This window comes from Elgaria multicarinata, chromosome 6 (genome assembly GCF_023053635.1).
Source record: "Elgaria multicarinata webbii isolate HBS135686 ecotype San Diego chromosome 6, rElgMul1.1.pri, whole genome shotgun sequence".
Taxonomy (NCBI): domain Eukaryota; kingdom Metazoa; phylum Chordata; class Lepidosauria; order Squamata; family Anguidae; genus Elgaria; species Elgaria multicarinata.
In genome coordinates, this window is record NC_086176.1 from 831539 (window position 1) to 858103 (window position 26565).

At 42.0% G+C, this 26565-nt stretch overlaps 2 protein-coding genes across 7 annotated transcripts in view; both read left to right on the forward strand.

Moving 5' to 3' along the window:
- The window catches only part of SEC24C (SEC24 homolog C, COPII coat complex component), a 70105-nt gene extending 57367 nt beyond the window's left edge, over nt 1-12738 (forward strand). For all 5 annotated transcript variants that reach the window (XM_063128822.1, XM_063128821.1, XM_063128820.1 and 2 more), the window contains 7 exons: nt 1808-1953; nt 2185-2323; nt 3227-3345; nt 4483-4662; nt 8813-9004; nt 9407-9496; nt 11361-12738. In XM_063128822.1, the coding sequence (XP_062984892.1) occupies nt 1808-1953; nt 2185-2323; nt 3227-3345; nt 4483-4662; nt 8813-9004; nt 9407-9496; nt 11361-11501 (1007 nt within the window). In that variant the 3' untranslated portion in view covers nt 11502-12738. The remainder of the gene's footprint in view (nt 1-1807; nt 1954-2184; nt 2324-3226; nt 3346-4482; nt 4663-8812; nt 9005-9406; nt 9497-11360) is intronic.
- Nucleotides 12739-16094: 3356 nt separating this feature from the next.
- FUT11 (fucosyltransferase 11) lies at nt 16095-26225 on the forward strand. Of its 2 annotated transcripts, XM_063128826.1 has the most exons (4): nt 16095-17286; nt 18965-19590; nt 23124-23306; nt 25445-26225. In XM_063128826.1, the coding sequence occupies exons 1-3, from the start codon at nt 16456-16458 to the stop codon at nt 23269-23271; spliced, it is 1605 nt and encodes a 534-aa protein (XP_062984896.1). In that variant the 5' UTR covers nt 16095-16455; the 3' UTR covers nt 23272-23306; nt 25445-26225. The 2 variants fall into 2 exon arrangements, with proteins under 2 accessions (XP_062984896.1, XP_062984895.1); XM_063128825.1 differs by lacking the exon at nt 25445-26225 and having other exon boundaries at nt 23124-23835.
- Nucleotides 26226-26565: the final 340 nt, after the last annotated feature.

Here is a 26565-nt window from a genome sequence, read left to right on the forward strand (position 1 = left end):
TCTTTATTATGAAAACACAACACTAATTGCAATAGAGAAGTCAAAGCAAGCCAATAGTTAAGCACAATTTACCAGGCAAATATGGATTTTCCAGAGAGAAGTCAGATGTAGCCAAGGTCAAATGCATGGGATATCAGTCACGTATAATCAGAGTTCCAAAAAGCAGCATCAGACAGAGGTCCAAACACAAGTCAAGTTCAGATTACAAGATACAGGAAATGCAGTAAAGGCTAGACTAAGTATGCAGGCTTGTGTCCTGAGCCCCACCCAAGGCTCAGCTGCACTACATTGTAAGCCTTGCTCCTGAGGAGTTCCCTCATCTTGAGTAGTCATTCTTTGAAATCAGGTGCTTCTTACAGGAGTCCTACTGATATGCCTCAAGGTAATGATGATGTTTGGGACTGGATGATCATTCAGCCTCTGAAGCAGACTATAGTCTTCTTCCCCAAGAATCTAGGCTCCCCCAGGTCTCTTGATATGGCTGGTTCAATGGACTCATCTGTCTATGGGAACTCTAGCACCTTGGAAGGTGGAGATTCCTCCAGCAGAGACATGACATCAGCTATACTGTGGGGTTCCACAGGACACTATTCATGCTGTTCAACATCTACATGAACCCACTGAGGGGGGTTATTTGGAGGTGTGAGCTGAGGTGTCACCAATATGCAGATAACATCCTACTCTACCTCTCCTTTTCATTAAGTCCAGGTGAGGCAGTAGCTGTTCTCAATCAGTGCCTGGGTACAGTAATGGACTAGATGAGGGCCAATAAACTGAGACTCAATCCAGACAAGATAGGGGTACTGTTAGTGGTATGGGTCATCTGCCCAGCTAAGTGATGTTCAGCCTGTTCTGGAGGGGGGTTACACTCCCCCTAAAGGACTGGGTTCATAGTTTGGGGGATGCTCTTGGATCCAGCATGGTCACTCAACCCAGAGGTGGACTCAGTGGCGCAGAACACCTTTTATCAACTTAGTCTGATATACCAACTACACCCTTATCTGGACAGAGTTAGCCTAGCTCTGATAACCTCTCGCCTGGATTACTGCAATGTGTTATACGTGGGGCTACCTTCGAAAATGGTCCAGAAACTTCAGCTGGTCCAAAATAGGGCAGCAAGATCGTTATTAGAGACTGGCCAACGCAATCATATTATGTCAGTACTTTTCTGTCTGCACCGGCTGCCTTACCATTTCCTGGCCCGATTTAAAGTGCAAAACCGCTTGGGACTAGGTTACCTGAGGGATCCCACATATACCTGCCTGGACCATCTTCAGCGGTCCGTCTCCGGGAGCAACCTCCAAAGGAAATGAGGTGGGGGGCTACTTTTCTGTTGTGGCACCCTGGTTTTAGAATGAACTTCCCAGAGAGGGTCACCTGATGCCTGTGCTGTAATATTTTGGTGCCAGGTGAATACTTTCTTATTTTCAATGGCATTTTAATATTTCAGTTTTTGTTGTTTTAAATCTGTTACTGTATTTTAAATCTTTGCACTGCTGCTAGCTTTTATTTTGTTTTTTGTTTTTATTTTATACTGTAATTTTATTTTTGTAATATTGAATTTTATCATGTTGTATTTTATGGATTTAATTGTTGTGAACTGCCCAGAGAGCTTAGCTATTGGGCAGTATAGAAATGTAATAAATAAGTAAATGTGTGTGCAGTTGGTGGATGAGAGCACAGAGATACGGCCTCAAACCAACTAAAGTTAGACTACAACTTGTCTCGCTTACCAACAAGACCTTTTTTTCCCCAATGGCAGCCTTCTGGACTGGTGTTTCCTTACTGGGTGTCCTTTTGCCTCTAGGTATTCGAGCAACAGACTTCTTTGGAGCATTCTACATGAGCAACACAACAGATGTGGAACTAGCAGGCTTAGATTGTGACAAAACAATCACTGTGGAATTCAAACATGATGACAAGCTTGGTGAAGATAGTGGAGCACTTCTTCAGGTGATGCATAGGGCTACTGGGTGCCATTCTTTAGGGCTGCATTTTTTTCTTTCCTCTAGTTCTTACTTAGATACTAAGTGCTTCAAGCCAAGAATATTTTGTGCTGTTCAAGTATGCAGCAGTTTAAGCACTGCTATTATGCCTAACAGAAAGTAGCTGGGAACACTTCTAGTGGGAGCGAAGTGTTTCACAAAGACTCTAACAGCTCTGCTTGCAATCTCTCTTGTGTAGTGTGCTGTACTGTATACAAGCTGTGCAGGACAGCGGCGATTGCGTATTCACAACCTCTCCTTGAACTGCTGCACACAGCTGGCTGATCTTTACAGGAACTGTGAAACGGACACACTTATCAATTACTTGGCCAAATTTGGTAAGGCACCATTTTGTTACAGTTTCCTGCAGAGGACAGCTCGACAGGAAGCCTTATGTGGGGGATGGGTTGCAGGAAGATACTTGCCTGGATTCTTCCCATGCTGTGGAAGTAAGCCCTGCCTTCCAAGTCAACGTAACTAACTGAACAGATTGTCTTATGGGTGGTAGATTTCCAAAGAAAAGGGTCCCGACCAGGGCTTGGGACTAGACAACATCATACAGTGGATGTAAGAACAGAGCCGTGGCCTGTTTTCTCTCAGGTACTTCAGCCTGTGGCAAGTTGGTTCCACGAATTCTGCCAGCATTTAGCTGTAAGCCCATCACTGTGTGGCCCCCAAATGTGGCATTTATCTAGTTGCTAAATGCGATGGCTAAAATAAGCACACAGAATTAATTGATTATGCTCTTTAAAGGATTGGCCATAATTTTTATTTCAAGCAAAAGTGGTCACAGAACTAAAGCATAATCAGAAATAAAGTTGAAAAGCTTTTTCCTACTGGCATATTTTTTTTATTTATTTATTTATTTATTTATTTATTTATTTATTTATTACATTTTTATACCGCCCAATAGCCGAAGCATATATATCTTTTATGTTGTGGATGGCAAACAACAACCCTCCTAGGAGCTCTTTAACTATATACTTGTACTCTGCCTTCATATACCACATGAGAGAACATGGGTATGAGGCTCTGTCTGTTTTTCCCACTTGTGCAAACAGTATATGTCCTTATACGCTCTAGGTCATTTTCACCCCAACTAATGGGGGTATTTTAGCCAGCCTGTCCTCGCCTGAGGTGTGTTAATAGGAGGGAAATAGAGAGAGAGACATTACTGATGATTAAGCTTACTTTAATGTGTTATAAGACTTTCTAACAAATTACTGGTTTTCCTCCTGAAGCATATCGTGGAGTTCTGAACAATCCAGTCAAGACAGTGAGAGATACACTGATCAATCAATGTGCCCAGATCTTGGCATGCTACCGGAAAAATTGTGCTAGCCCCTCCTCTGCTGGACAGGTACCGGTTTTAATGTGGTTGTGGGATGCCGTTCATGCTTATCTAGGATCTTCAAGGTAGTAGTCAAACACTTAAGCTCCTCACTTGGTGTCCTTAAAGGCAGCCTGTCTGCTTCCTGAATGGCACAGAACAAGGAAAGAGATGGCTTGTAGTCCCCTTGGAGGTGCTTATACAGTGTTTTCAGAGGTGTTGTAATCCAGCCTCTGGAAAAAGGTTCCGTATCACATCAGGTACTTAAGATAATACCATTGTAGCATTAACTTAAAATGTAGAGATAGATATTCATGAGCCTCCTAAAGTATTGTTACATTTCTTTTCTTTTTTTACATCTGTGTTGATGTTGTTGTTGTTGTTGTTTTTATTTATTACATTTATGTACCGCCCCATAGCCGAAGCTCTCTGGGCAGTTTACAGAAGTTAAAAAACAGTGGACATTAAAAAGCATACAAAATTTAAAACCATCAAAAATATATAAAAACAACAGTATACAGTATCCATTTTAAACAACAACAGTTCTAGGGTCCATTAAAAAACAAACAAACTTAGCATATGTTGTTAAATGCTGTTAAATGCCTGGGAGAAGAGAAAGGCCTTGACCTGGCGCCGAAAAGATAACAATGTTGGCGCCAGGCAAGCCTCATTCCATAATTGGAGGGCCACCATTGAAAAGGCCCTCTCCCTTGTTGCCATCCTCTGAGCTTCCCTCGGAGTAGGCACTCAGAGGAGGGCCTTAGATGTTGAGCGCAGTGTACGGGTAGGTTCATGTCGGGAGAGGTGTTCCGTCAGGTATTGTGGTCCCAAGAGGTGTAAGGCTTTATAGGTTAAAACCAGCACCTTGAATTGGGCTCGGAAACATATACACAGCCAATGCAAGCTAAGAAATGTTAGTGGTAAAAACAACAACAACAAAGAGTCTTGAGGCACATTAATTACTAACCAATTTATGATGGCAAAATAAATGTGTTGGTTTTTAAGACTCCACAAGACTCTCTGTTGTTTTTTCTGCAATAGACTTAACACAGCTATCCTCTGGAAGAAGTAGCTGAACCTATACAAAAGTTTAAATGCTCTTGCTTTCTCCTACTCATTACCCTATTTATGAGTTATTTTTCTAACTTCCTGTCTTGTCACTTGTAGTTGATTCTCCCTGAATGCATGAAACTGCTCCCTGTGTATCTGAACTGTATTTTGAAAAGTGATGTGCTCCAGCCTGGCTCAGAAGTCACAACTGATGACCGCTCCTACATCCGCCAACTAGTCACCTCTATGGATGTGGCAGAAACAAATGTTTTCTTTTACCCCAGACTCTTACCACTGGTAAGTGCTTTTGCACATAGAAGGCTTTAATTGCTTAAACATATAGCTCACGGAATAAGGGGAAATTAAGGTAATTGGATGAGATTATCTTGTCTAAGTAGAAACTATGATGAAGAGAACTTACAAAACAGTAACACTTCTGTTGTTGCTCTGGCAAATACTTTTTGGAGTTAGTCAAGATACATTATCTGCAAGATAATAGTATTGCCGTTCTTGATGCTAATTAGACCTCAGTTACAATGACCCAGTTTGAACATCACAACTACCCAGAGTTTTTATAAAAGAGTGGAAATGAGCACGCTGCTGGCCAACCATTGAAATCAGGGATTCCTTGTTCCTTGGCTTTAAGTGTGATATCTAAATGAGGAATTCTGGGTTGTTGGGAGGGAGACAACCCAGGGTTGTTCCCCAGGGTTTGCTCTTGGGTTCCAATTCTGGGCTGTTTCCCCCCTTCCCCTCAAAACCCCCAGAGTTCTGCAATTGGGCATCACGCTGAGCGGCTAAGGGATAAGGGCACACCTGGGTTATTCAACTCCCTGAGAGTGATTTGGTTGAGTGCCTCTGCCCAGTGGAAGCAGGAGTGATCGGGCAGCAAGAACCAGCAAGTTTGCTCACTCCCACTTCTCTCACAACAACCCAAGTTTTAAAAAACCCTGGGTTATTGTGATATTCGAACCGAACCAATACAGTTCCAAGATTGGATGAATGCTTCCAAGGATCATAACATGTTTGAGATGATTCACAGTGAACATCAAAAATCAAGGATTTGGGAAGCTTTATCTACAAAGAAGCTGAAGGAATAGGGAATATTTAGAAACATGAGAAATATCTAAAATATAAAAGTGAGTGTTTTAATGCTACATGTCGCTTTGTATTTTTGCTCTATGGACTATCACCCAAAGGGCTGTACTACACATGAGGGTTTTCAGCCGTTCTGAATCTTAAGGCATGATCTGGAACAGCATTCCATGGGATAAAAGGTTGCCACTGGAAAACCTGTGTACTGATGGAAGAGCTCTGAGTTATGGCCATGCTTGTAATTCTCAGTTAAATGCAGGTGGCATGTTTTCTGTACTAAAATTATGCTAATATATAAATTATAATCCTTAACATATAAGCTAGTATAAATTTAAGCAAATTTCTTATTGTGCAATGTTGAATAATATTTCTTCAAAACCAGCCAGTGTAAAAAAGATTATGTACATAATCAAGGTTTTACTATTTGTATTTTAATATAGAGTCCATAGTTAAGAAAATATGTATTACTAATTTTATTCAGAATAGATTATGCATATGTTCTTCCTTTTACAATTTTTTATTATTTTCTACAGAAAAAGTCTAAACAAAGCTTCACAAATTTAACGAACAATACAATACAATACAACTTATAAAACCATGCATAAGGCCATATTCCACTTAAGGCATTCTTCATGGCAGACAGAAGGACTATCTGTTACTTCACTTTAGCCAACAGAGTGTTGTGTATTATTAAGACCACAGATTATATGTGAAATCCACAAACATATAAATCATTTTTTCCAACTCTTGCAAATATTCTATCAGCGGTTTCCAGTCCAGTACAAATGAGGTTGTTGATTCTGGTTTCATTTGTAGATTTGTCTTTAATAATTTTTGCATTAACAAATGCAAGAAAGTTTTTGCTTTTTTACAGAACCACCACATATGGTAGAAGGTTCCTTCTTGTGCACCCCTATACATTTTAGCTAATTTTGAAGGAGACGTATACCATCTATACATCATCTTGTAAAAGTTCTCTTTAAGTCTTGTACTTCACGTATATTTTAGACCTTTTACCCACATATTTTTCCATAGTTCCATTGGTACATTATACCCAAAATTTTGGGCCCATTTTATCATACAATCCTTTGTTTGTTCATTCTCTGTCTTGAGCTTTAACAATAACTTTTAAACCTTAGAGATAACATGTTCATCATTAGTGCATAGAGCTACTTCAAACATTGACTTTGTTTGCTCAAACCCGCATTCTTTTATGTCTCTCTTAAACCTTTCTGCAATTTGTAGGTAAGAGAACCACTGACATATATGGCCCTCCTTTAACAACCCTTCTCTTGTTTTTAGTTTGTACTCCCCTTGAGACACTTCCAATATGTCGTCGTACATCAACCATTTGTGCCCACTACACAGTTCTCTTCTATGGTAGGCCTCCTGGGCCGATACCCACATTGGTATTTTCTGACAGAGTCTATGTTTATATTTATTCCATACTCTTAGAATTGTACGTCTGACATAGTGATTCCACATTGACCTTAGCTTTCTCATACCACAGGTAGCCATGCCTGGGATGGCTTTCAAGCTCCAATAGTCATCTATTTTCCAACAGTACCCATTCTTTCATCCAAACCAGGCAACAGGCAGAGAAGTACAGTTTCCTCTTTCTTTGGCATCCTGTAATATTTTAAGTTTAACTCTTGGCTTTTTCCCTTGCCATATAAATCTAGGAGGGAATCTACACTAGTATATGAAATGTTGTTTTCACAGGCGTTTTATTTATGACCGATTTAAAACGTAGCTACACTACCTCTCCTTCCCACCACCTCGCTCTCCTCCTTCCTTCCATCCCGCTCTCTCTCGCTGTCCCTCACTCACTAGCGTTCTCTCTCTCTCTCTCTCGCGGGATGGAGGGAGGGAAGGAAGGAGGAGAGCGAGGTGGTGGGGAGGAGAGGTAGGGAGAGAGGAGAAGCGGCTAAGCGAGCAACTCCCGGCAGCGCACCACAGACACTGACTCGTAAATGGGGAGAGAATGAGAACGGCGAAAGCAGCACCAGCCTTCCCCACGCTCTCTCTCGCTCTCGCTCTCCCTCACTCACTAGCGTTCTCTCTCTCTCTCTCTCTCTCTCTCTCTCTCTCTCACACACACACACACACACGCAGAAAACGCAAGTAAATGTTTTAAAACCAGCTACGTTTTAAATCGGTCATAAATAAAACGTTCAAAGCCTGTGAAAACAACGTTTCATATACTAGTGTAGCTACGTTTTAAATCGGTCATAAATAAAACGCCTGTGAAAACAACGTTTCATATACTAGTGTAGATTCCCTCATCATCTCTCTTTCTCTCTGCCATTGCTTGAATGGTGAATCCCCTATTACAATACGTACTGTTTGGAATAAAAATAACATTCTTGGCAATACATTCATTTTTATAGTGGCAATTCTTCCCAGAAGAGACAATCGAACCTTATCCCATTTTGCTCGGTCATTTTTAACATCATTCCAGACTTTAACTTAGTTATTGTGAAATAACATTCAATTCATATTTGTCAGGACAATTCCCAGAAATGTTGCCTTCTTCTTAATTTTGAAGCCTGTCAATTTTCTTTGTTCTTGAGGTTGCATATTCTTAGTTAATATTTTCGACTTCTGCTTGTTGACCTTGAAACCCGCTACTGTTCCAAACTCTTTCAACTTACTCATCAAGGTCTCAATACCTATTAGAGGATCTTCCAATGTAAGGACCAGATCATCTGCAAACACTAGTTTATAGGTCTCTTTTTTTAATCTTTATTCCACCAATTTGTTCCTCTTGTCTTATATCTCGATTCAAAACTTCCAACACCAAAATAAATAACAAGGGCAACAGTGGGTTGTCTTGCCCTGTCTTGTCCCTCTTTGTATGTCACACGGACTGGTAAAATCTCCTTTAATAATTACTTGGGCTTTTTGTAGATTGTAGATAGATTTCACCCATTTTATGAAGTTCTCCCCAAAGTCAAATGCTTCCAGTATCTTGAACAAAAAGTTCCAATTAAGATTATCAAGTGCTTTCTCTGCGTCTAAGAAAATTGGAGCTAGAGAGGGAAGCAGGGAGGCCAGTGCAGGGTCAAGGTTCTTGTGACCCCAATATTTGTATTGGATCCCAAAACCAGGCAAAAGCTGTGGACCTGTGAGCATTCCCTTGAGCGACCTTTGTATTTTCAAGTAGCTCTGCAAATATAAAGGTTATTAACATGCCTTTTTAAATTAAGTCTGGGATTCTGAGATTTCTGCAACTATTGTCCTATTATGCCCCAATCTATGCCAGGTTCAGTGGATGTATGCAAAATTACTGTCCCTGGTTAAATGTTGTTTGGTATCCAGCAAGACAATGACTCCAGTTCTGTTTCTACAGACCAAAGTAGATCTCAACAGTGACTCACTACCAACAGCAATCAGAAACTCTGAGGAGCGTCTCTCTAAGGGTGACATATATCTTCTAGAAAATGGGCTGAACATATTTTTATGGATAGGAGTAAATGTTCAGCAAGGGCTGATCCAAAACCTCTTTGGAGTTTCATCATTCAGCCAGATCAGCAGCTCTATGGTGAGTAGGGTCAGTTTGGATGAGAAATTCATTTTATTCTTAAAGCATGGTCAAATCTGATCTTTGCTGTTTGCAGAGTTTCTCTACAAGATCTGACATTGTCATGTTCAAGGGCAAACGCCAGTAATGCTATGGGAAGAGCTTAAGCCTTTGTAGTTCTTCCATAGGAGTCAGAATGGTGTATGTGATGATGCATTCATAATTTTCTGTGTGGGCTGAACTAGGGCTACTCTTTGCTAGTTTCAAGAAATTCCAAGCTGTCTGTTTAGCATCTCCTCAATTTGGACATGTTTGTGATTAGTATTTAATTTAACTGACCCATGTGATTAGAATTGATTTAATTTAATGAATTAAATAGTTCCTGTTTACTCTGAGATATTTTATCTTCTTTATGTGTTGTAGTACATGCTACCAATTTTGGATAATCCCTTTTCAAAGAGAGTACGATCCATCATTGATATGTTCCAGTCTCAAAGGTCACGCTACATGAAGGTATGATCCTTGGTTGGGATGTTGATTTTTTTAAAATCTCCGTTTTGTGATCTTGAATAATCTTAAAGAATAGTACAATATGGGCCTTTATTAATGATGGCTGCACATGACGCATAGGGGATCCCGGGGTCAGGGAGGGAGGATCCCTCCATTTCCCCAGGATAACTGGGACGGCTTTTAGCCTGATTTTTCCCGCGGTCTTGGGATCATCCCAGTTTCGTCCCAGCTCCTCACGAGTAAACGCGAGGAGCCGGGACCCAGGCACAGGGCACGGAGTTCTTCAAGTGCTCCGTGCCCATCGGGGGGGGGTAGAGTGGGAGCGGGTTTTTTCCCTACCTTTGGTGGAGGAGCGCCCATGTGCTCCTCTCCTGGTTGTTTTTTTTAAAATGGCGACTGCACCGTCCTTCTGGGACATTGCACGGCCGTCTGGACACCCAGGGAGGATCGCAGGAGGTGATATCCTCCCCCTACAACCTTGTGGTGTAGACATGCCCCCTGTTAATTTTGCTCGATCTCTCATTGGCTTTTGATACCATCGACTATGTTATCCCCCTCGATTGACTCCGTGGGATGGGCATTGGAGGCACTGTGGTTCAGTGGTTCCGGTCCTACCTGCAGTGTCAATTTCAGAGGGTAACATTGGGTGAGCGGTCCTCAGCCCCTTGGCAATTAATCGATGGGGTCATGCAGGGCATCATCTTGATTCCAGTGTTGTTTAACATCTACATGAAGCTGCTGGGAGCAGTCATTAGGGGATTTAGATCAAAATGCCATCAGTACACTGATGACACACAGCTCTGTCTCTCTGTGGGATCTGGATCAGGAGAGGCTGTGCAAATCCTAGATCAGTGCCTAAACTCAGGAATGGGCTGGATGAGGGCCAATAAACTGAAGCTGAAACCTGGCAAGGCAGAAGCCCTAGGGGCGAGTGGTTCCCAAGTCTGGGAGATAGGCTCGTTGCCTGTTCTGATGGGGTTGCACTCGCTCTGAAAGATCAGCTTCATAGTTTGGGGGTCCTCCTAGACCCATCTTTGTCGCTGGAGTCCCAAGTGGCTGCTGTCGCTCGCAGTGCCTTTTACCAGCTTTGGCTGGCTCGCCAGCTACAGCTTCTTCTGGACAGAGATAGCTTGGCCAGTGGTCCAGGCATTAGTAACCTCAAGACTGGATTACTGCAAGATGCCCTTAAGGCTGCTCCGGAAGCTGGAGCTAGTGCAGAACGCAGCAGCTTGGCTGTTGTCAGGAGCTGCCTCTTTTCAGCATATAACTCCTTTGCTGAGGGAATTGCATTGGTTGCCTACTGGCTAACGGGCCAGGTTTAAGGTTTTGGTACTAGTGTACAAAGCCCTAAGCAACTTGGGACTAGAGTGCCTGAGACCGCGCCTTCTGCCTTACTAAGCTGCCCGGTCATTGGAGGGCATGCTCCTGGTGTTTCCACCTGGACCCGATTGGATTCCACTAGGAGAAGAACCTTTTGAACTCCCTGCCCCTGGAGGTCAGGCAGGCACCAACACTAGGCTGCATCTGGAGCCTCCTGAAAACAACTCTGTTCCAGGAAGCATTCCTCAACTGAACAGCCACTATTTTTATCGGTCTTCGTTTTAAATTGAACAATTTTAATTTTCTGGTTTTAATCTTCTTTCTTTTTACTTTTTTTCCCTAAGTGCACTGCTCCGGAATCTATTTTAGATATGGAGCGGTATATAAATATTGTAAATAAATAATATATTGCATTGGGTACTGTTTTGTTGTACAAATGTTTCTTCACGGGACAGCTAGCCAAAGCTAAAACTTCCTGAGCTTCCAATAATGCGTTGCACCAAAGTCACCACCACGACCTAACATCTAATTGTTCTTTTGCTTGCAGCTCATGATTGTGAAGCAGGAAGACAAGCTAGATCTGCTGTTCAAACATTTCTTGGTGGAAGACAAGAGCATGAATGGGGGGGCTTCATACGTGGACTTCCTCTGCCACATGCATAAAGAGATTCGCCAGTTGCTGAGCTAGAGCTGGAGTTATGCTGGATTCCAGCACTGGCACTTCTATGTTCAATAACCACCTGATGAATGGGCCCAGCTCCTTTGAGAAGGACAATATAGAAACCTGTACAATTCCATAATTTTAATGCATTGTGCATAAACAATTTCAGCATCTCCAAAACCCTTTGAGAGAGTGAGACATGGACAGACAAAACACCTATAGAGCAGGGAAGCATTATTTGATGTCAGACCTTAGTCCTGTGTCTCTTACTGTGCTTGGCAGGAATCTACACCTCTTGCCTGCTGCCAGCCCAATTCTGTTATAAGAGATCTCTTGAATACACTGCACATGGTTCGGCATCAAGTGAAAAGTGATTGTTCTTCAAAATTACACAGTAGCTGCTATATTTGTGTATGTGATTCTCTGTATGAAAAGGAGCCACGTAGGGAAATATAAGTGGCAGGCCCTGGTCAATTAACGGACTGATGTTGGATAAAGCAGGCAACGTTTTCATATCTGGAGGGAGCAATGTGCTGTAAGCAATTATAGAATGGCGTCTTCTAGAAAACATCACTTGAGTTCTGAGCCAGACTATCAAGTTGTTGTATTGCTGTGCAGATCTGCCTTGGAATAAGAGGGTGCTAACAAGCAGGTGCTTGCTCCGAGAGAATAAAATCTATCTTGGGTTGGTATGAACACCGCTCTGGGAAAAGCAGTATCCCCCTTTTATTCTTTTTACCAGTGTCCTCTTGCTTTGGTGTGTGTTGGCTTTTTCCATTCACATGCTAGGTTTTGCTTGGAATACTTTCTTAAAGAAGATGTTCATGCTTTCCCCTTCTTTTCATTTTAGAAAGTAATGTTTTATAACAAGATGTCAAAAGTGACATAGGAGTTTGCTAGGGGATGGTCAGTTTGAATTGTACCCAAGAAAGCACTGAGGAGACGTGTAGCACCATGTGGAAGGAATAGTTCTTACTCATAATGTAAGGTTCAATCATGCCTCTGTGTATTCTGATGTTCAAACCCTTAGTAGAGCTGAAGTATTCTAGCCATTGGTAGCTAACAGATACAGCACTTAAAAGGTTCTATCCCAGATTATTCTTACTGTTCCACCAGTGTAGGGTATCCATGGCAAGCCTGCTTGTGGTCATACCTCAAACAATCAACTTGGGTTTGCAGCTGCCCTTTCTAGTGATGTAGGTGATGTGTTTGAGACTTCAGGAGTCCAAGGGCTCATGAATTTTTCAAAAGGAGACAAATTATTTTTTTAAAAAAACAAAGATGTTACACTTAAGTATTCTTGCAGTGTCCAGGTTATACTGAGAGAACAGCAGAACTGAAACTTGAAAAAAGGAAAAGTAAGAAAGGAGATTGTGCAGACAAATGGTGGATTAAGACTGAATATAGGTAACACATTTATTCCATCTGCCATTGAAAACTGAAGTTGAAACCTTATGTACATGACCGATTAAATAATCCAGGAGTGTGGTTTCTAGTCCCATGACCTATAGTGTGTGTGCGTTTGTAAATATGTTTTCCTTCTATTGCAGCTAATTTGTCTTCCCTCTCATTTCCCTTTCATCACAAAGCAAAGGGCAATGTCCAAGAACTAACCTGATCTCGAGTTTTTCAGCAGTCAGATGTATTTGCAAATGTGGCTGAGATTCTCCCCCTTTTCCTGCCAAACACATAACTGTTTCCAACCAAAAATTTAGAGATCTGTTAAACCAGTAACTATACTTGCTCCCCAAAACAAGGCTCAACAACAAGACTTCCACATTGCTAATTTCTAGAATTAATATAAAAGGAAAAAATCATAAGCATTTCTTCACTTTTTTCAATTCATCTTTTAATTTGTAAAGAAATAATTATATGAAGATGTATTTTATGTCATTGTTAGTAAATAAATACTGATTATTTTTTTCCAGCCCTGTATTTTGGGGAGGGGAATGAACTGGTGTGCAGGTAATTCAGCCAAGTTCAGTAATGGCAAATAAAACTTATTTGCAATTATCTCTGGAGGAAAAATAACTGTGAGGTGCTTCAAAGCTTTTACTTTCTGAGTAAATGCATTTCAGCCTTCAATACATAATTATTCATAACAGATAGGTTGAGAAAATTAGCAATCTCTATGAAAAGGCAGACCCTGCCAACACCATCTTGAAAAGAATCACAGGTTTTTCTTCCCCTACCTAGTTACCTGTACTCATGAATATTGGTTATGCCAATGTATCCCCTTATACCATGGTCTTGAAAAAATTGTCTTGTACTTCCTTAAAAACCCAGTTCCTGCCAGTGTGCTATTACATGTCCTTATAGGGCTGCTCTACTGGCTGGGAGGTGTTTCCCACAAATTGTTGATGTTGCAGATCCCTTTGAGCTGGGAGAATTAAACCATGTTTGTGGGGCAACTGTTGCTACTATTGTTTCCAGAAAAAGCTACATTTGAGTCAATATATTAATCCCCCCAGTGACCCTAAATTGTTCCTTAGACATTTTGGCTATTGCTCCAGATTTAGCTATGCATTTCAATTGCCCTTTTCCTCATTTTTTTTTCTTTCTTTCATTGTTTAGCTCATGTTGATATTTAACCTTGAAAGATGATCTTGCCACCTTTAACTTTGCAGGCCTACAACGTTCTTGTACTTGAACAGACAAACCCTTTAATGAGATGATTTTAGATTTTTGTTAGTGAACATTTATGAAATATAGCAGTATTCTAGACTTGTGCTAGTTTACTGTGCCATAAGATAATCATAAATATACAAGTCTTATAAAGGCAGCTAAATTTTGTGTATAATCCTATGTACTTGACACACTTTGACAACTAAAATGCAAATGTTTCTTGGTAACTTTGATGTACATCAGAAATTACCAGTAGGAAAAATAACCACTGTTTAAAAAAGAAAATCTGAACTAGAAGTTATAGCTTGATTAGTATGAGAGAGAAAAACATTAACTTCGAATGGTTTAGGGCTTTTCAGTGTCTCTGAAAAGGTATACCAAACTGAAATCATATTGTGAATAATAGGAGAATAAGAGGTGAAGAAATAAAGTTATTGCTTTGGCTGGCAATATTTTTAGGAGCACCAATGCAAACAGAGAGGTACCTCACCATCCCGTGCAGGGTTACAGAGGATATTGAGGGGTTTTCTCTATTTATAGTAGCCAACAGTTTCAGCTATGAATCAGAAAACCTCTGGTTTGAACCTTTTTGCTGCCTTGAATTCTCCCTCTCAGCTCCCCTATGGGTGTGATAAATCTGAGCTGCCTTAGCCCACCCACCCCAGCTTATGAAGAGAATGGATGAGCACCTTGAATACTTGAAAGGACTAAGTACTATTAATAATAGCTCTGGATAAAGTATATGTAATCAGTCTGTGGTACTTAACTGTGCCTTGCAACAAGTTGCATTGATCTGCCCTCACTAGTCCGCTACAGGAATGACTGCTGCCCTCCTTATTCTAGGTCTCTGCATGGCTACGGGGCACACCCTACAGCAAATTGTAAGACAATTGAAAATGTGACTGTTGGAAAAGACTTCCTGAAGCTAATGAAGGTGGAAGATTAAAATGATTTAACAAATACATGAATTGGCTCACAGAAATAGCAGCTAAAGTGTTTTGTGGCTGCCTCTCTCCAGCTCCTGACTTGAAATAGCTTTCTGTTTGGCAAGGGTAGACCCCCAGGTGCCCTCCAGATGTTTTTGACTATAACTCCCATCGCTGAGCCATCATAGCCAATTGTCATGGATTATAGGAATTGCAGTCTAAAACTGCTGGAGGCCACTGGCTTGCCTGCCCCTGGTCGGTTGTGGTCTATTTGCCTAGCAGTAGGTGTCTTGTACATTATTTCATTCAATTGGTAACCAGTCCACAAGTCCCATTCATGATAATGTTGGTTTATACTTGGAAACTATCTGTATGCCCTTACTCCTTCCAAGAAGGTACATTTATTTATTTATTTATTTATTTATTTATTTCAAAGAACAAAACCTACACATCGCCAGTTATAGAAGTGTGCTGTAGAGACTGGTTTACATAAGCCCTACACTTATATTTTCAGCCAGAAATTCCCATGAGGTTTATTTGGATTTCAAACTAAATATCCCCCATGCGAAGCCCCCCCCCCCCTTCCACGCTGTATCAAATGAGGGAGATTACAGTTCCTACCCCACCTACCCAGGGGCCTCACGCCACCAGCGCTCATTTAAAATGAATGAAAGGATAGTGTGGAACACACACACTAATGCAACTCCACCAACATTAGGGTTTTAAAAACTCAGTATATTATATTGCATATAATATAATGAAGAGTGACAAAACGAGAATTATAAAAATTGTTCAAAATAATACAAAACTCGGGCAGAGAAAGAGCAAATCTCTCCCAACTCTTGCGTGGTTGGTACTCCTATTAAGTCAAAGGAGCCCCGAAATCGCTCCTAAATAACCCGGGGCCTTGTGGCACCTCAAAGCTTCCCAGCGCGCGTTTGCTGCTTTGTTCTCCATCACCAGCAGGCAGCAGCACCGACCGGAACTCAGGCCGTTGGTTTACTGCGCCTGAGCCCCGGAGGAAGCGTCCGCGGTCTGGGGCCCAAGCAATAGTTTTTGTTGTGTTGTTAAGAGTCAGGACGGGCACCAAGAGAGGTACCTGCGGGTATGTTGGGGCCTCCCGTGTTGCAAGTCGCTCTTTCTCAGCCATATATGGGGGTAATGGGCTGCATTTGAACTTTCAAGGCTGAAAAACGGAAGTGGGGGAATAAGCTTGGCTAGAGTGGCGTGGCAGGAACAGCACCGGGCCAAAGAGGCATCGCCCCGGGCCAGAGCCGGAGCGGAGCAGTCACCGGCGCGCCGTAGGCAGCTGAGCGGGGGAAATGCCCGGGCGCCGGCATCGCTCCCTTGAAAGCCGCTGGAAAGGCGGTCCGCTCCGGTGACTGTGAAGGCAACGCGCCCGCGGAGAAAGAGAAAAAGGCCGCGAGAACATGGCGTTGGGGCGGCGGCGGCGGCGGCGGGGCCCCCTCTCGCCTCTAGCCCGGGTCGTCGCCGTCGTGGTCGCCTGCTGGGCGCTACAGGGAAGAGCGGGCCGCGGGCTGCTGCTGCCGGGCCTTGAGGCGAAGGGCGTCGGGGAGCCGGCAGAGGCGGGCCCGTCGGGCTGGGGCAGCTCCGCGGAGCTTCCCGCGGGAGCTCCTGAGGAGACCGAGGCGGCGGAGGCGGCTTGCTTTTTCCACCCGGCCGAACCTAGCCTGGGCCTGCGGGTGGCCCCGGCCGCCTCGGTGCCTTCCTTCCGTGGCCCCGGCAACAACGACACGCGGGGCAACAGGGACCTGCCCATCCTGCTGTGGTGGAGCGGGAGCCTTTTCCCTCACTTCCCCGGCGAGACGGAGCGCATCGACTGCCCGCGGAGCTCCTGCTTAGCCACGAGGAACCGGCGGGTGAGGCTCCACCGGCGGACCCGAGCCCTCCTCTTCTACGGCACGGACTTCCGGGCGTACGAGGCCCCCTTGCCGAGGCTGCGCCACCAGGCGTGGGCCTTGTTCCACGAGGAGTCGCCCATGAACAACTACCTCCTTTCGCACCGGCCCGGGATCGGCCTCTTCAACTACACGGCCACTTTCCGTAGGGAGTCCGACTACTCCCTGAGCCTCCAGTGGCTGCCGGACTTGGCCTACCTGCGCCGAAGGCCGGCCTTGGGCCTGGGCGAGAAGGAGCGCTGGCGACAGCAGGGCCTGGCTCCGGTGCTCTACGTGCAGTCCCATTGCGACGTCCCTTCGGACCGGGACAGATACGTGCGGGAGCTCATGAAGTATATCCAGGTAGCTGGGGCAGCGCCGTCATTGGCTCGTGTTACCTGTTGCGCCAGGTGGTGCTCAGCTCATTGCGTTCAAAGATGGGGTGTTTCTGAAACGTTACGCCTCCCTTTGGCTGGGGTGAAGAAATGGGTCTTTTGAATCTGGCCCTCTAGATCCAGTCGTGCACACTAATCTGTATTGATAATTTGAGTTGCTGTGTCTTTCTCTTTCTGAGGGAGGTCCTGTGCTGTTATAACAACAACCTGAAACACAATAAATGAAACAGGTGAAAACTGACATGGGTATGGTAGGGATGGGGGAAGCGTCACCTGTTTAACTTCTGTATGTCAAGGTTCTGTTAATGGTACAGGAACAGAGCTTTTTGCCATTATTATTTGCAGCTTTAGTTCAGTTCTAACCAGAGTAGTAGACTATCTCTCCTAGTCCTGATTCCCATCTCTGTTCCTTGTCTGTAAAACAAAATAATGGAATTATTACAGGAATAAGCTCTAGGGAAGCCTTAACCATGCTGAACAAACAATGTGTGGGTTTTAACTCAAAAGCAGGGCCAACAAGGACATTGAATTTCTAGACTAAAATGTTCATTGAAAGGCCTTTCCATTTCAATACTTATTGGTTTGTAACAGTTGGAACAAAAACAGTAGTATCTCTTATCAAATGGCTTTTTAAAATAGCCAACTTTACATTTCAGTTAAAGTGAGAAAGTAGATCTTCTTTAAAGCAGGTTCTTTGCCAGACATAATCATTTATTAGCGAACTGATTCAGTAACCATTGCAATTCTCATCATTTTCACTTCGAAAACCCACAGTTTTCAACAGTTGATTCACAAAATTTATGCAATTCACAGTACATCCCATGACTACTTAGAAGTAAGACCTATTGAGTTCAGTGGGACTTACTCCCAGGTAAGAGTATATAGCCTCAGCATTCTGTCCTATCTTATCATTTGAAAATGATTTTTTTCCAGATACAAATAGTTGAATGCAGAGTCTGCATGAATGTGGTAAAAAAAAGTTCAGAACTCTCATAAAATTTTAATGTTGGCTAGCTCTTTTACTCATCTTGATTGTATATTAGGCCTACAAATAACTACCTGAAAAAGTTACCAGCCAGTATATACATACTTGTGTCTTTCAGGGCAACTTTAGTAATGAATCTGGTAAGTTTGTCACTTGAAGGTATTGCTTATTTGCTCAGGGAAGTGTCGTCTTATTATTATTTATTTATTTATTTATATAGCGCCATCAAGTTTTTATGGTGCTGTACAGAACAAAATAAAACAAAATAACTGTGAAGCTAGTTTTGTGGCTTGAGTAATAAAAACAGCATTAGCTAGTTAATAAATACTTATGCTACTTCCCGTTGTGTTACTTCCCATTATTATTTTTAACTATTGAGAGTCAATATAGAATAAATATCTGGACAGAATATTTGCACATGAGGATGTGGTTAGCCAGATTTGAGTTGTTCATATTGGGAGGGAATGAACATGGAAGAGAATGAATTTATGAGGAGAAACTAAATATACAAAACTACTCTAGCTGCTGCTGCTTTTAATAGAACTTCTTCCTTAGAAAACAGACAATCTAATAGTTCTTCCTTGAGAACATATTAGGACTGGGGTGAGGGGATGGGGCAAAAAACTTTTTTTTTAAAAAAAGATGATTATTACTATTGTAGGTGGACTCTTATGGTAGATGCCTGAACAACCGAGAGCTTCCCAGTATGAGGCTGAGGGACACTTCTACAGCTACCACAGAGGACTCTGAATTCATGACTCTTATCTCTAAGTACAAGTTTCACCTGGCTATGGAAAATGCCATATGCCATGATTATATGACAGAGAAACTTTGGCGGCCGATGCATGTTGGAGCTGTCCCTGTATATCGAGGCTCACCCTCAGTACAAGACTGGATGCCTGATGATCATTCCATCATTCTCATTGATGACTTTGGAAGCCCCAAAGAACTAGCAGAATATATTGATTTCTTGGACAGGAATTCAGATGAGTACTTGAAATTCCTAGAGTACAAGAGTCCAGGTGGCATTACAAACCAGTTCTTACTGGAAAGCATGGAGAGGCGTGAATGGGGAGTGAATGACATGACACTGCCTAATTATCTGAATGGATTTGAGTGTTTTGTCTGTGACAGGGAAAATGCCAGAGTTAAAGCAGAGAGGGAGCATAAGAAGACTCACGGGAAATTGCTGGCTCCTGAACCTCATATAGCCCAGGTCGCACACATGGGATGTCCTCCACCAGCACCTGGATATGGAAATATTGAGGACATTCCTGCTGGAGACAGGTACTCGTTGTTGCCTTTGTTATTTGCAGTTATTATAAAGGATGCGAAGCCTTTTTTTTTTTTAACAATTTTATGACTATGGTTCATCCTATGGAACATTGAATATCAAATATAGAATATTCCTGAAATCTATAACACTTTGATGTAGCTGCTAACACAACTACAGTTTGCAGTGAAAGCATATGGATTAGAAACATTTCACTTGCTTGTAACATTGAACAAGCTATACTGTAATGCCATTCCTGATATAGTTACAGATGATGAATCCCTGACTACATTGTCAATGGTTTTATAGTACAGCTTATTCCAGTTCATCTTTAAAATAAATCTGCTCTAAAGAGCCTACCAAATTTAAGATGTCCAGAGAGACAAAATTGATGTGGCAAAAGAGTCATGAGCTGGAAATCTTGTTCAAATCTCATCTCTAGAAACAGAAGGAAAAATTGTTCATTTTATTTTTTTCAGAATTGTCTGTTTTGAGTTTGCTGTTCTTTTTCAGTGATGCTTTCCTTTTGAAACTCTTTGCCCAGAAAACATTTTTTATTTTTATGTTAGTGGAATGCACAGTGTTATTGGTGAAGGCAAGGGGGGCATCCATATATTTTTCCCACTTTGTGCCCTGTCAGCAGAGACTGGGTCATGGAGGGCCGGGGCCAGATTTAGCCTCCTCAACAGTGACCCCATGTTCCTCTTGTAAAAATAAATAAAGTTATCTTTAGGTGATCAGAGGACGGGGGTGACCAGAGAGACGAAGGAATAAAGAACCATATTCCATTTGTATTGTGTTTTTGACTGGGGGTGGTAGTGGCGGTGACAGTCCAACAAACCACCAATCGGAGTGGTGTGTGAACAGGAAGATTCTCTTCTCACCTTTGGAGTCTCTGGCAGAATAGATATATCAATACCAATTTTGTGGATCTGGAAGCCCTGGGAAAGTCATACAATGTTCTCAAATGAGCTCTTCATGCCAGCATCCTGGTCAAAGATGCTTGTAGCTGTAGAGAAATAGACAATGAAAGGACTGCTCAGTGTCACACACCGAATAACAGGCACCTGATTTTATTATCTGAAATATTAATGGGAAAGAGAGATTAGAGGTGAAGAATGCTACAGGTCCTTCAAACCACCTCCCCAAACGTTTTTAGCATCTGTATCCCTCTCTCTCCTCCAATATTATTTCTTCCCCTTCCCCATCACAATTGTTCCATTTCCTTTATCTTCCTTCTCTCCCCACCAACTTGTCCCTTAGGGATACCAGACCTGGGCTTAGTGAGGTCACATCAGTGATACAGTCTTCCTCCTTTTCACCCACAATATTCAAGCTGAAGGAGAGGGTAGATAGTAGAGTAGCCCAAGTCCCTGCTTCCATAGGCTGCGTCTTTCCATGGCAGTGACACAGTGGCTCTTCGACCCTTGCTGAGAGTCAGGCATGTACATGCACTAATAGTTCAGCATGCTCAGGGTGCTGCACTATCTTCTAATACGTTATGGAAAATTATTTTTATATGTAACATTCATCTGGTAGTGCTGTCTGCATTGTTATTTTAACCGTGCTACAATGCATTATGGGAGTCTGTTTCATTTTACACAATATTCTTCAACTGTCACTATTTACCTATTTCCTATTAAGCAGTTGATGCGCAATCATTGGTCCTATTTTGCCTTTGGGACGAACATTTAAACTTTTTTAACGAAGGCAGTAACTTTCCTTCCACTATATTCGTAAACTGACCATAAGAAGTCCTGTTCAATCTATTAGCACAACCTGCTTCAGAAATCAGAGCAAAACAGGTATATGAACATATAACAACTAATGATGTCAACTTTTGAATCAGCCCTTGTATCTGTGCTTTCAGTCTTCAATTTGTTGTTCACAAGGGCTTTTCCAGGTACCTGACCTGCCACAGTAGAACACATTTCTTGGCTTTTGTCTGTCTTCCCCTTATATAAGTAGCCTTTTAGTCAGAAGTCAAAAATGGCATGATAGAGGCAAGCTCATTTATAATTCATCTTCAAGCTTTTCGGGTGTTTCTGCTTGTAAGAAGTATTGTTAAGCTGCTATAGTCTATTCAGTTCCCTATCATCTTGCTTATAGAAGAGCCTAATAGCTGTTTGTCAATATAGAGTTTGTGACATAGGATCTTGCCCCTTAGAAACTGCCTTCAGTTTACTGTATGCATGTTTTCAAATGGCTTCCCATGACTGCACAGAAACGCTTCGGAGGCATTACAGGCTTATTTGATTAAGGGCTCAGTCCTATCAACTGTACCCTCACTGTTTGGAAGCCTCTGAACTTTATTTTATTATTTATTTATTATAGTACTTTTATCCTTTCCTTTAGCCAAAAAAGGCTCTCAAGGCAGCTTACAAAAATATTTATTAAGACAGTCCCTGTCCACAGGCTTACAATCTTTAAAAAATGACATAAAAGGAAAGGGGATTGGGAGGGAGGATGAAAAAAAGAAACAAATTCAGCAAAGTTCCACAGCTGCTTCCTTTCCCCCTCTGATGGCCTCAGCATGACAGTGGGTAGCAGGACGAAAGGGGCTCTCAGCTGGAGCTGGACCCAGGCGTGATAGAGAGGCTTCTGAGATTCCTGTGCTCTGCCAGGCTGAAGCCAACAGGGCAGAAGGAGCAACAGAGGCAATCTTTGCCTCCCTGTGCGCCACGTTTGATGATTTTTACTAGACAGGCTTTTCAGCCCATCTAGTGGGGGCACTTCAGAAGGGGAAGGGAGGAGGCTGAAGGAGGCTCAGGATGAATTGTATCCTGGCCTCTCTGGTCTGTGTCCTCCCCACCCACCGGCACCCCCTTTCCTCTGTGTGAGCTGCAAGGGTTTGGATCTCCGATTTCCCCTTCCAAGGTTGGAATGCTGTCTCTGGTGTCAGAGGGCTCTTCTGAGCAATCCTATGGTCCCTGAGACACTCTCCCAGGAAACATAGGATCACTCTCTAAACCACTGAGAGGTTGGCTGTACTAAGTGTCCTACTTCCAGCAGTTAGCAATCCAAAGCCTCTGCAGAAATGATTAAATCTTATAATATTTTTTAACACCACAACCTACTCCAGTAAGCACTGAGTACAAAACCATTTCTCTAGCTAGAAAATCCCAAAAGATATTCTGGAGTCTTAACATTTTACGTGTTGTAATATCTGTTTATCACTTTAAATACTTTTTCCTCTGTTGTCAAACCCCTGCCAAGTCATATGTCCTGAATAGATTGCTTGTTTGCTTTAATTGTGGGGATGAATATTTAAAAATAAAATAAAATTAAAGGTACCCAGACTGGTGAAATGACAGCTGGTAGCAATGGATAATTAATGAACTCAGCTGGATGCTTCTCAGTATTAATAGGGAAATGTAGGTACGCCAGAGGCTTGTCTGTAATCTGGACAAATTTTGAGCGTCCTGCACCATTTTGTCATATTGGTTTAGTTGCAAACTAAGCTGTACTTTGCAGTTAGCTTCTGTCTTTCTTGGAATAAGAGGGTTCTTTTTTTGTTGTTGCACTCATTTTGTTCTATCTATTTCAGCTGGAAGGAGATGTGGCTGCAGGATTATTGGCAGAGCCTTGATCAGGGTGAAGCGCTCACAGCTATGATTCACCACAATGAATCTGATCAGGGGACATTTTGGGATTACATGCACAAAGTCTTCATGAAGAGAACTCAGCAAAATTGACTGGTACTCAAGTACTTTTCATTGTTAAATGAATGGTGAGCAGACTATGCACGTTGCCAGAATTGCAGTTCTGGAACAACTTGGAAATTATATATATCATTCTGACTTTGGAGGCTCCTTTTTTATGGTGCCAAGAAAAGGCCAATTTCAGATCAGATCTTAGTATTGCTTCATTTACTGCTACTTCAAATGGAGCAAACCTCATCCTGGGGCCAAAGAACAGTATTAGTGTTTCTGCTGTTGTGGCATCATCTTGAAAAGTATTATTTTTGTATATGTGCCAGATACATGGCCAACTGGATTTACTAGACAGTTCTTAAAATTGTTGCCTTCAGAATTTACCCACTTTCATAAATATTGGACATGAACATCTAAAAAGTCATAGGTTTTTTTAACAAATACTACAGGGTGATACTATAGATACTTGCTTCAGGAGATAAATTGGAAATGCTGGGAATAACTAAACATGCATAGGATTGCACCCTAAATATACTAAGTCCAATTTTATGTGCCATGTGTGTTGAGACCTTTTAATTAGGTCTGTCCATTCTTTCTAAAGAAAAACCTCTGTGTGCAAAAGAGGTATATAAACAAGATCTTTATTTCTGACCCTAAGTGGTTAAAGAAAATATATATACCTAAGGGTATATATATGTATGGGAACATGTCTGGAAACCATAACGGATTGGGCAGCCATGTAGTTATTGTAAATTTTGTTCTCAGGCACTAGAACATTTCATAGAAACCATTGGCCCATTTTAAGCTGAGAACCTATGAATCCAAACTTGGCATTAGCTAACTTGCAAATTTTTGTGCATGTACAATTCTACAAGGTAACCAGTAATGCTTATCCTTCTGTTTAGAGGTAAACGTTTAATTGGTCTTACATATATTTAGATGGTCATGATGGGTGGGTTGAAGTAAAGAACCCAAGGGTTGACAAATGAGGATGAGAAAAGGGATGGTGACAGGAAGCTAGAGTGGTTCAGGAAGGGATTGGAGCAATATGAGCTACTGGAATCTCATTATTGCTTTAGAGAACAACTCTAGTGCAGTGTGATATTTTCACAGATTTTAGCTTTCAAAAAGTCCTTTGTGCTTCTGACTTGGAGGCTGGATACTGTAATAAAGGGAAATACTGTGTTGGGTTTAAATAATAAGGCTTAATGGTGTGGCAAGATCATATAAAATCTATTTTGGTGGATTTATTGTAATTGGTGCATAAGCATTCTGTTTATAAGAGTGGCTACTGATTTGGTCCCAAAGAAACTCCAGTATCACCCTGTTATGCTCCCAGTATAGATAAAAGTATTTCAAATTGCACAGAACTCTTCTTTGGGAAGACATCCTAGCTAATCTCATAAAATATTAGAGTTGGAAGGGGCCTATAAGGCCATCAAGTCCAAGTCCGTCCTCAATGCAGGAATCCACCTTAAAGCATTCCTAACAGATGGCTGTGCAGCTGCCTCTTGAATGCCTCTAGTGTGGGAGAGCCCACGACCTCCCAAGGTAATTGGTTCCATTGTCATACTGTTCTTACAGGAAGTCTTTCCTGATGTCCAGCCAGAATCTGGCTTCCTGTAACTTGAGCCCATTAGTCTGTGTAGTGCACTCTGAAATGATGGAGAAGAAATCCTGTCCCTCCTCTGTGTGACAACCTTTCAAATATTTGAAGAGTCCTATCATGTCTCCCCTCAGCCTTCTCTTCTCAAGGCTAAGCATGCCCAGTTTTTTCAGTCTGTCATAGTGTTTCCAGACCCCTGATTATTATTATTATTATTATTATTATTATTATTATTATTATTATTATTATTATTATTTATTTATATAGCACCATCAATGTACATGGTGCTGATCATCCTCATTGCCCTCCTCTGAACCCCCTCTAGCTTATCTGCATCCTTCTTGAAGTGTGGTGCCCAGAACTAGACACAATACGCAAGATGAGGCCTAACCAGTGCCGAATAGAGGGGAACCAGTACTTCACGCGATTTGGCAGCTATACTTCTATTAATGCAGCCCAAAATAACATTTGCTTTTTTTGCAGCCACATCACACTGTTGGCTCATATTCAGCTTGTGTTCTACAACAATTCCAAAATCCTTCTCACTTGTAGTATTACTAAGCAAAGTATCCCCATCTTGTAACTGTGCATTTGGTTTCTTTTTCCTAGGTGTAGAACTTGGCATTTATCTCTACCCCGCTTGTTACCTCCCCGCAGTTTGAGAAGCTACCATTGATGAGCACTCTTTGAGTCCGATTCTGTAGCCAATTGTGGATCCACCAAATAGTTGTTTCATCTAGCCCACTTTTAACTACTTTGCTGATCAGACTATCATGTAGTACTTCGTCAAAAGCTTTGCTGAAGTCAAGATATATTATGTCCACAGCATTCCCGCAGTCCACAAGGGAGGCTGGACATCAGGAAAAACTTCCTGACTGTAAGAATGAGATCAGATTAGCCTGGCAGGATTTCTTCTTGACAAATTCATGCTGACGTCTAGTAATCACTGCATTGTTTTCAAGGTGCTTACAGATTGACTTCTAAATAATTTGTTCCAAAATTTTCCCAGGGATGGGTGTCAGACTAACTGGTGTGTAGTTCCCAGGTTCCTCCCTTTTGCCCTTTTTGAAGATAGGGACAACGTTAGCCCTCCTCCAGTCATCCAGAACTTCACTACTCTTCCATGATTTTGCAAAGATAATAGACAGTGGTTCTGAGAGTTCTTCTGCCAGATCCTTCATTACTCTAGGATGCAGTTTATCAGGCCCTGGAGATTTGAACTGGTTCAAAGAAATTAGGTGTTGCTTGACCATTGTTGATCTGTGTCGAACTGCAATCTTTCCCCTTCATCTTGTACTTCACTTTTGCCTGGGGTGTCCCAGACCCTCTTTGGGAGAAAACTGAGCCAAAGTAGGAATTTAGCAATTCGGCCTTTTTGTTGTTTGTTAGAACAGTGTTTCTCTGGGAATTGAAATCAGGTGGTTGGGGGTGGAGGGTTGGGGCAGGTGAGATCCTTTACCGTTGATACAGTTGAACTCCAGCTTACTAGGACTGTAGAAAAAAATGCACCAAATGTTTTACAGCCATGACCCTTTTCATTAGATTTAAGTTTTTTTGTTTTCTTGTAATTTTGCACAGCTATTTTTTAAATCATAGAAGTTCATCAACAAAGACAGCCTTGTTTACCATAAGAAAAAAATCAAAATACATTTAGTGTAATACCTTTATTAGACCAACTCAAAGATCACATTTTGTACATTTTTCTGTGATCTTTGAGTTGACCTAATAAA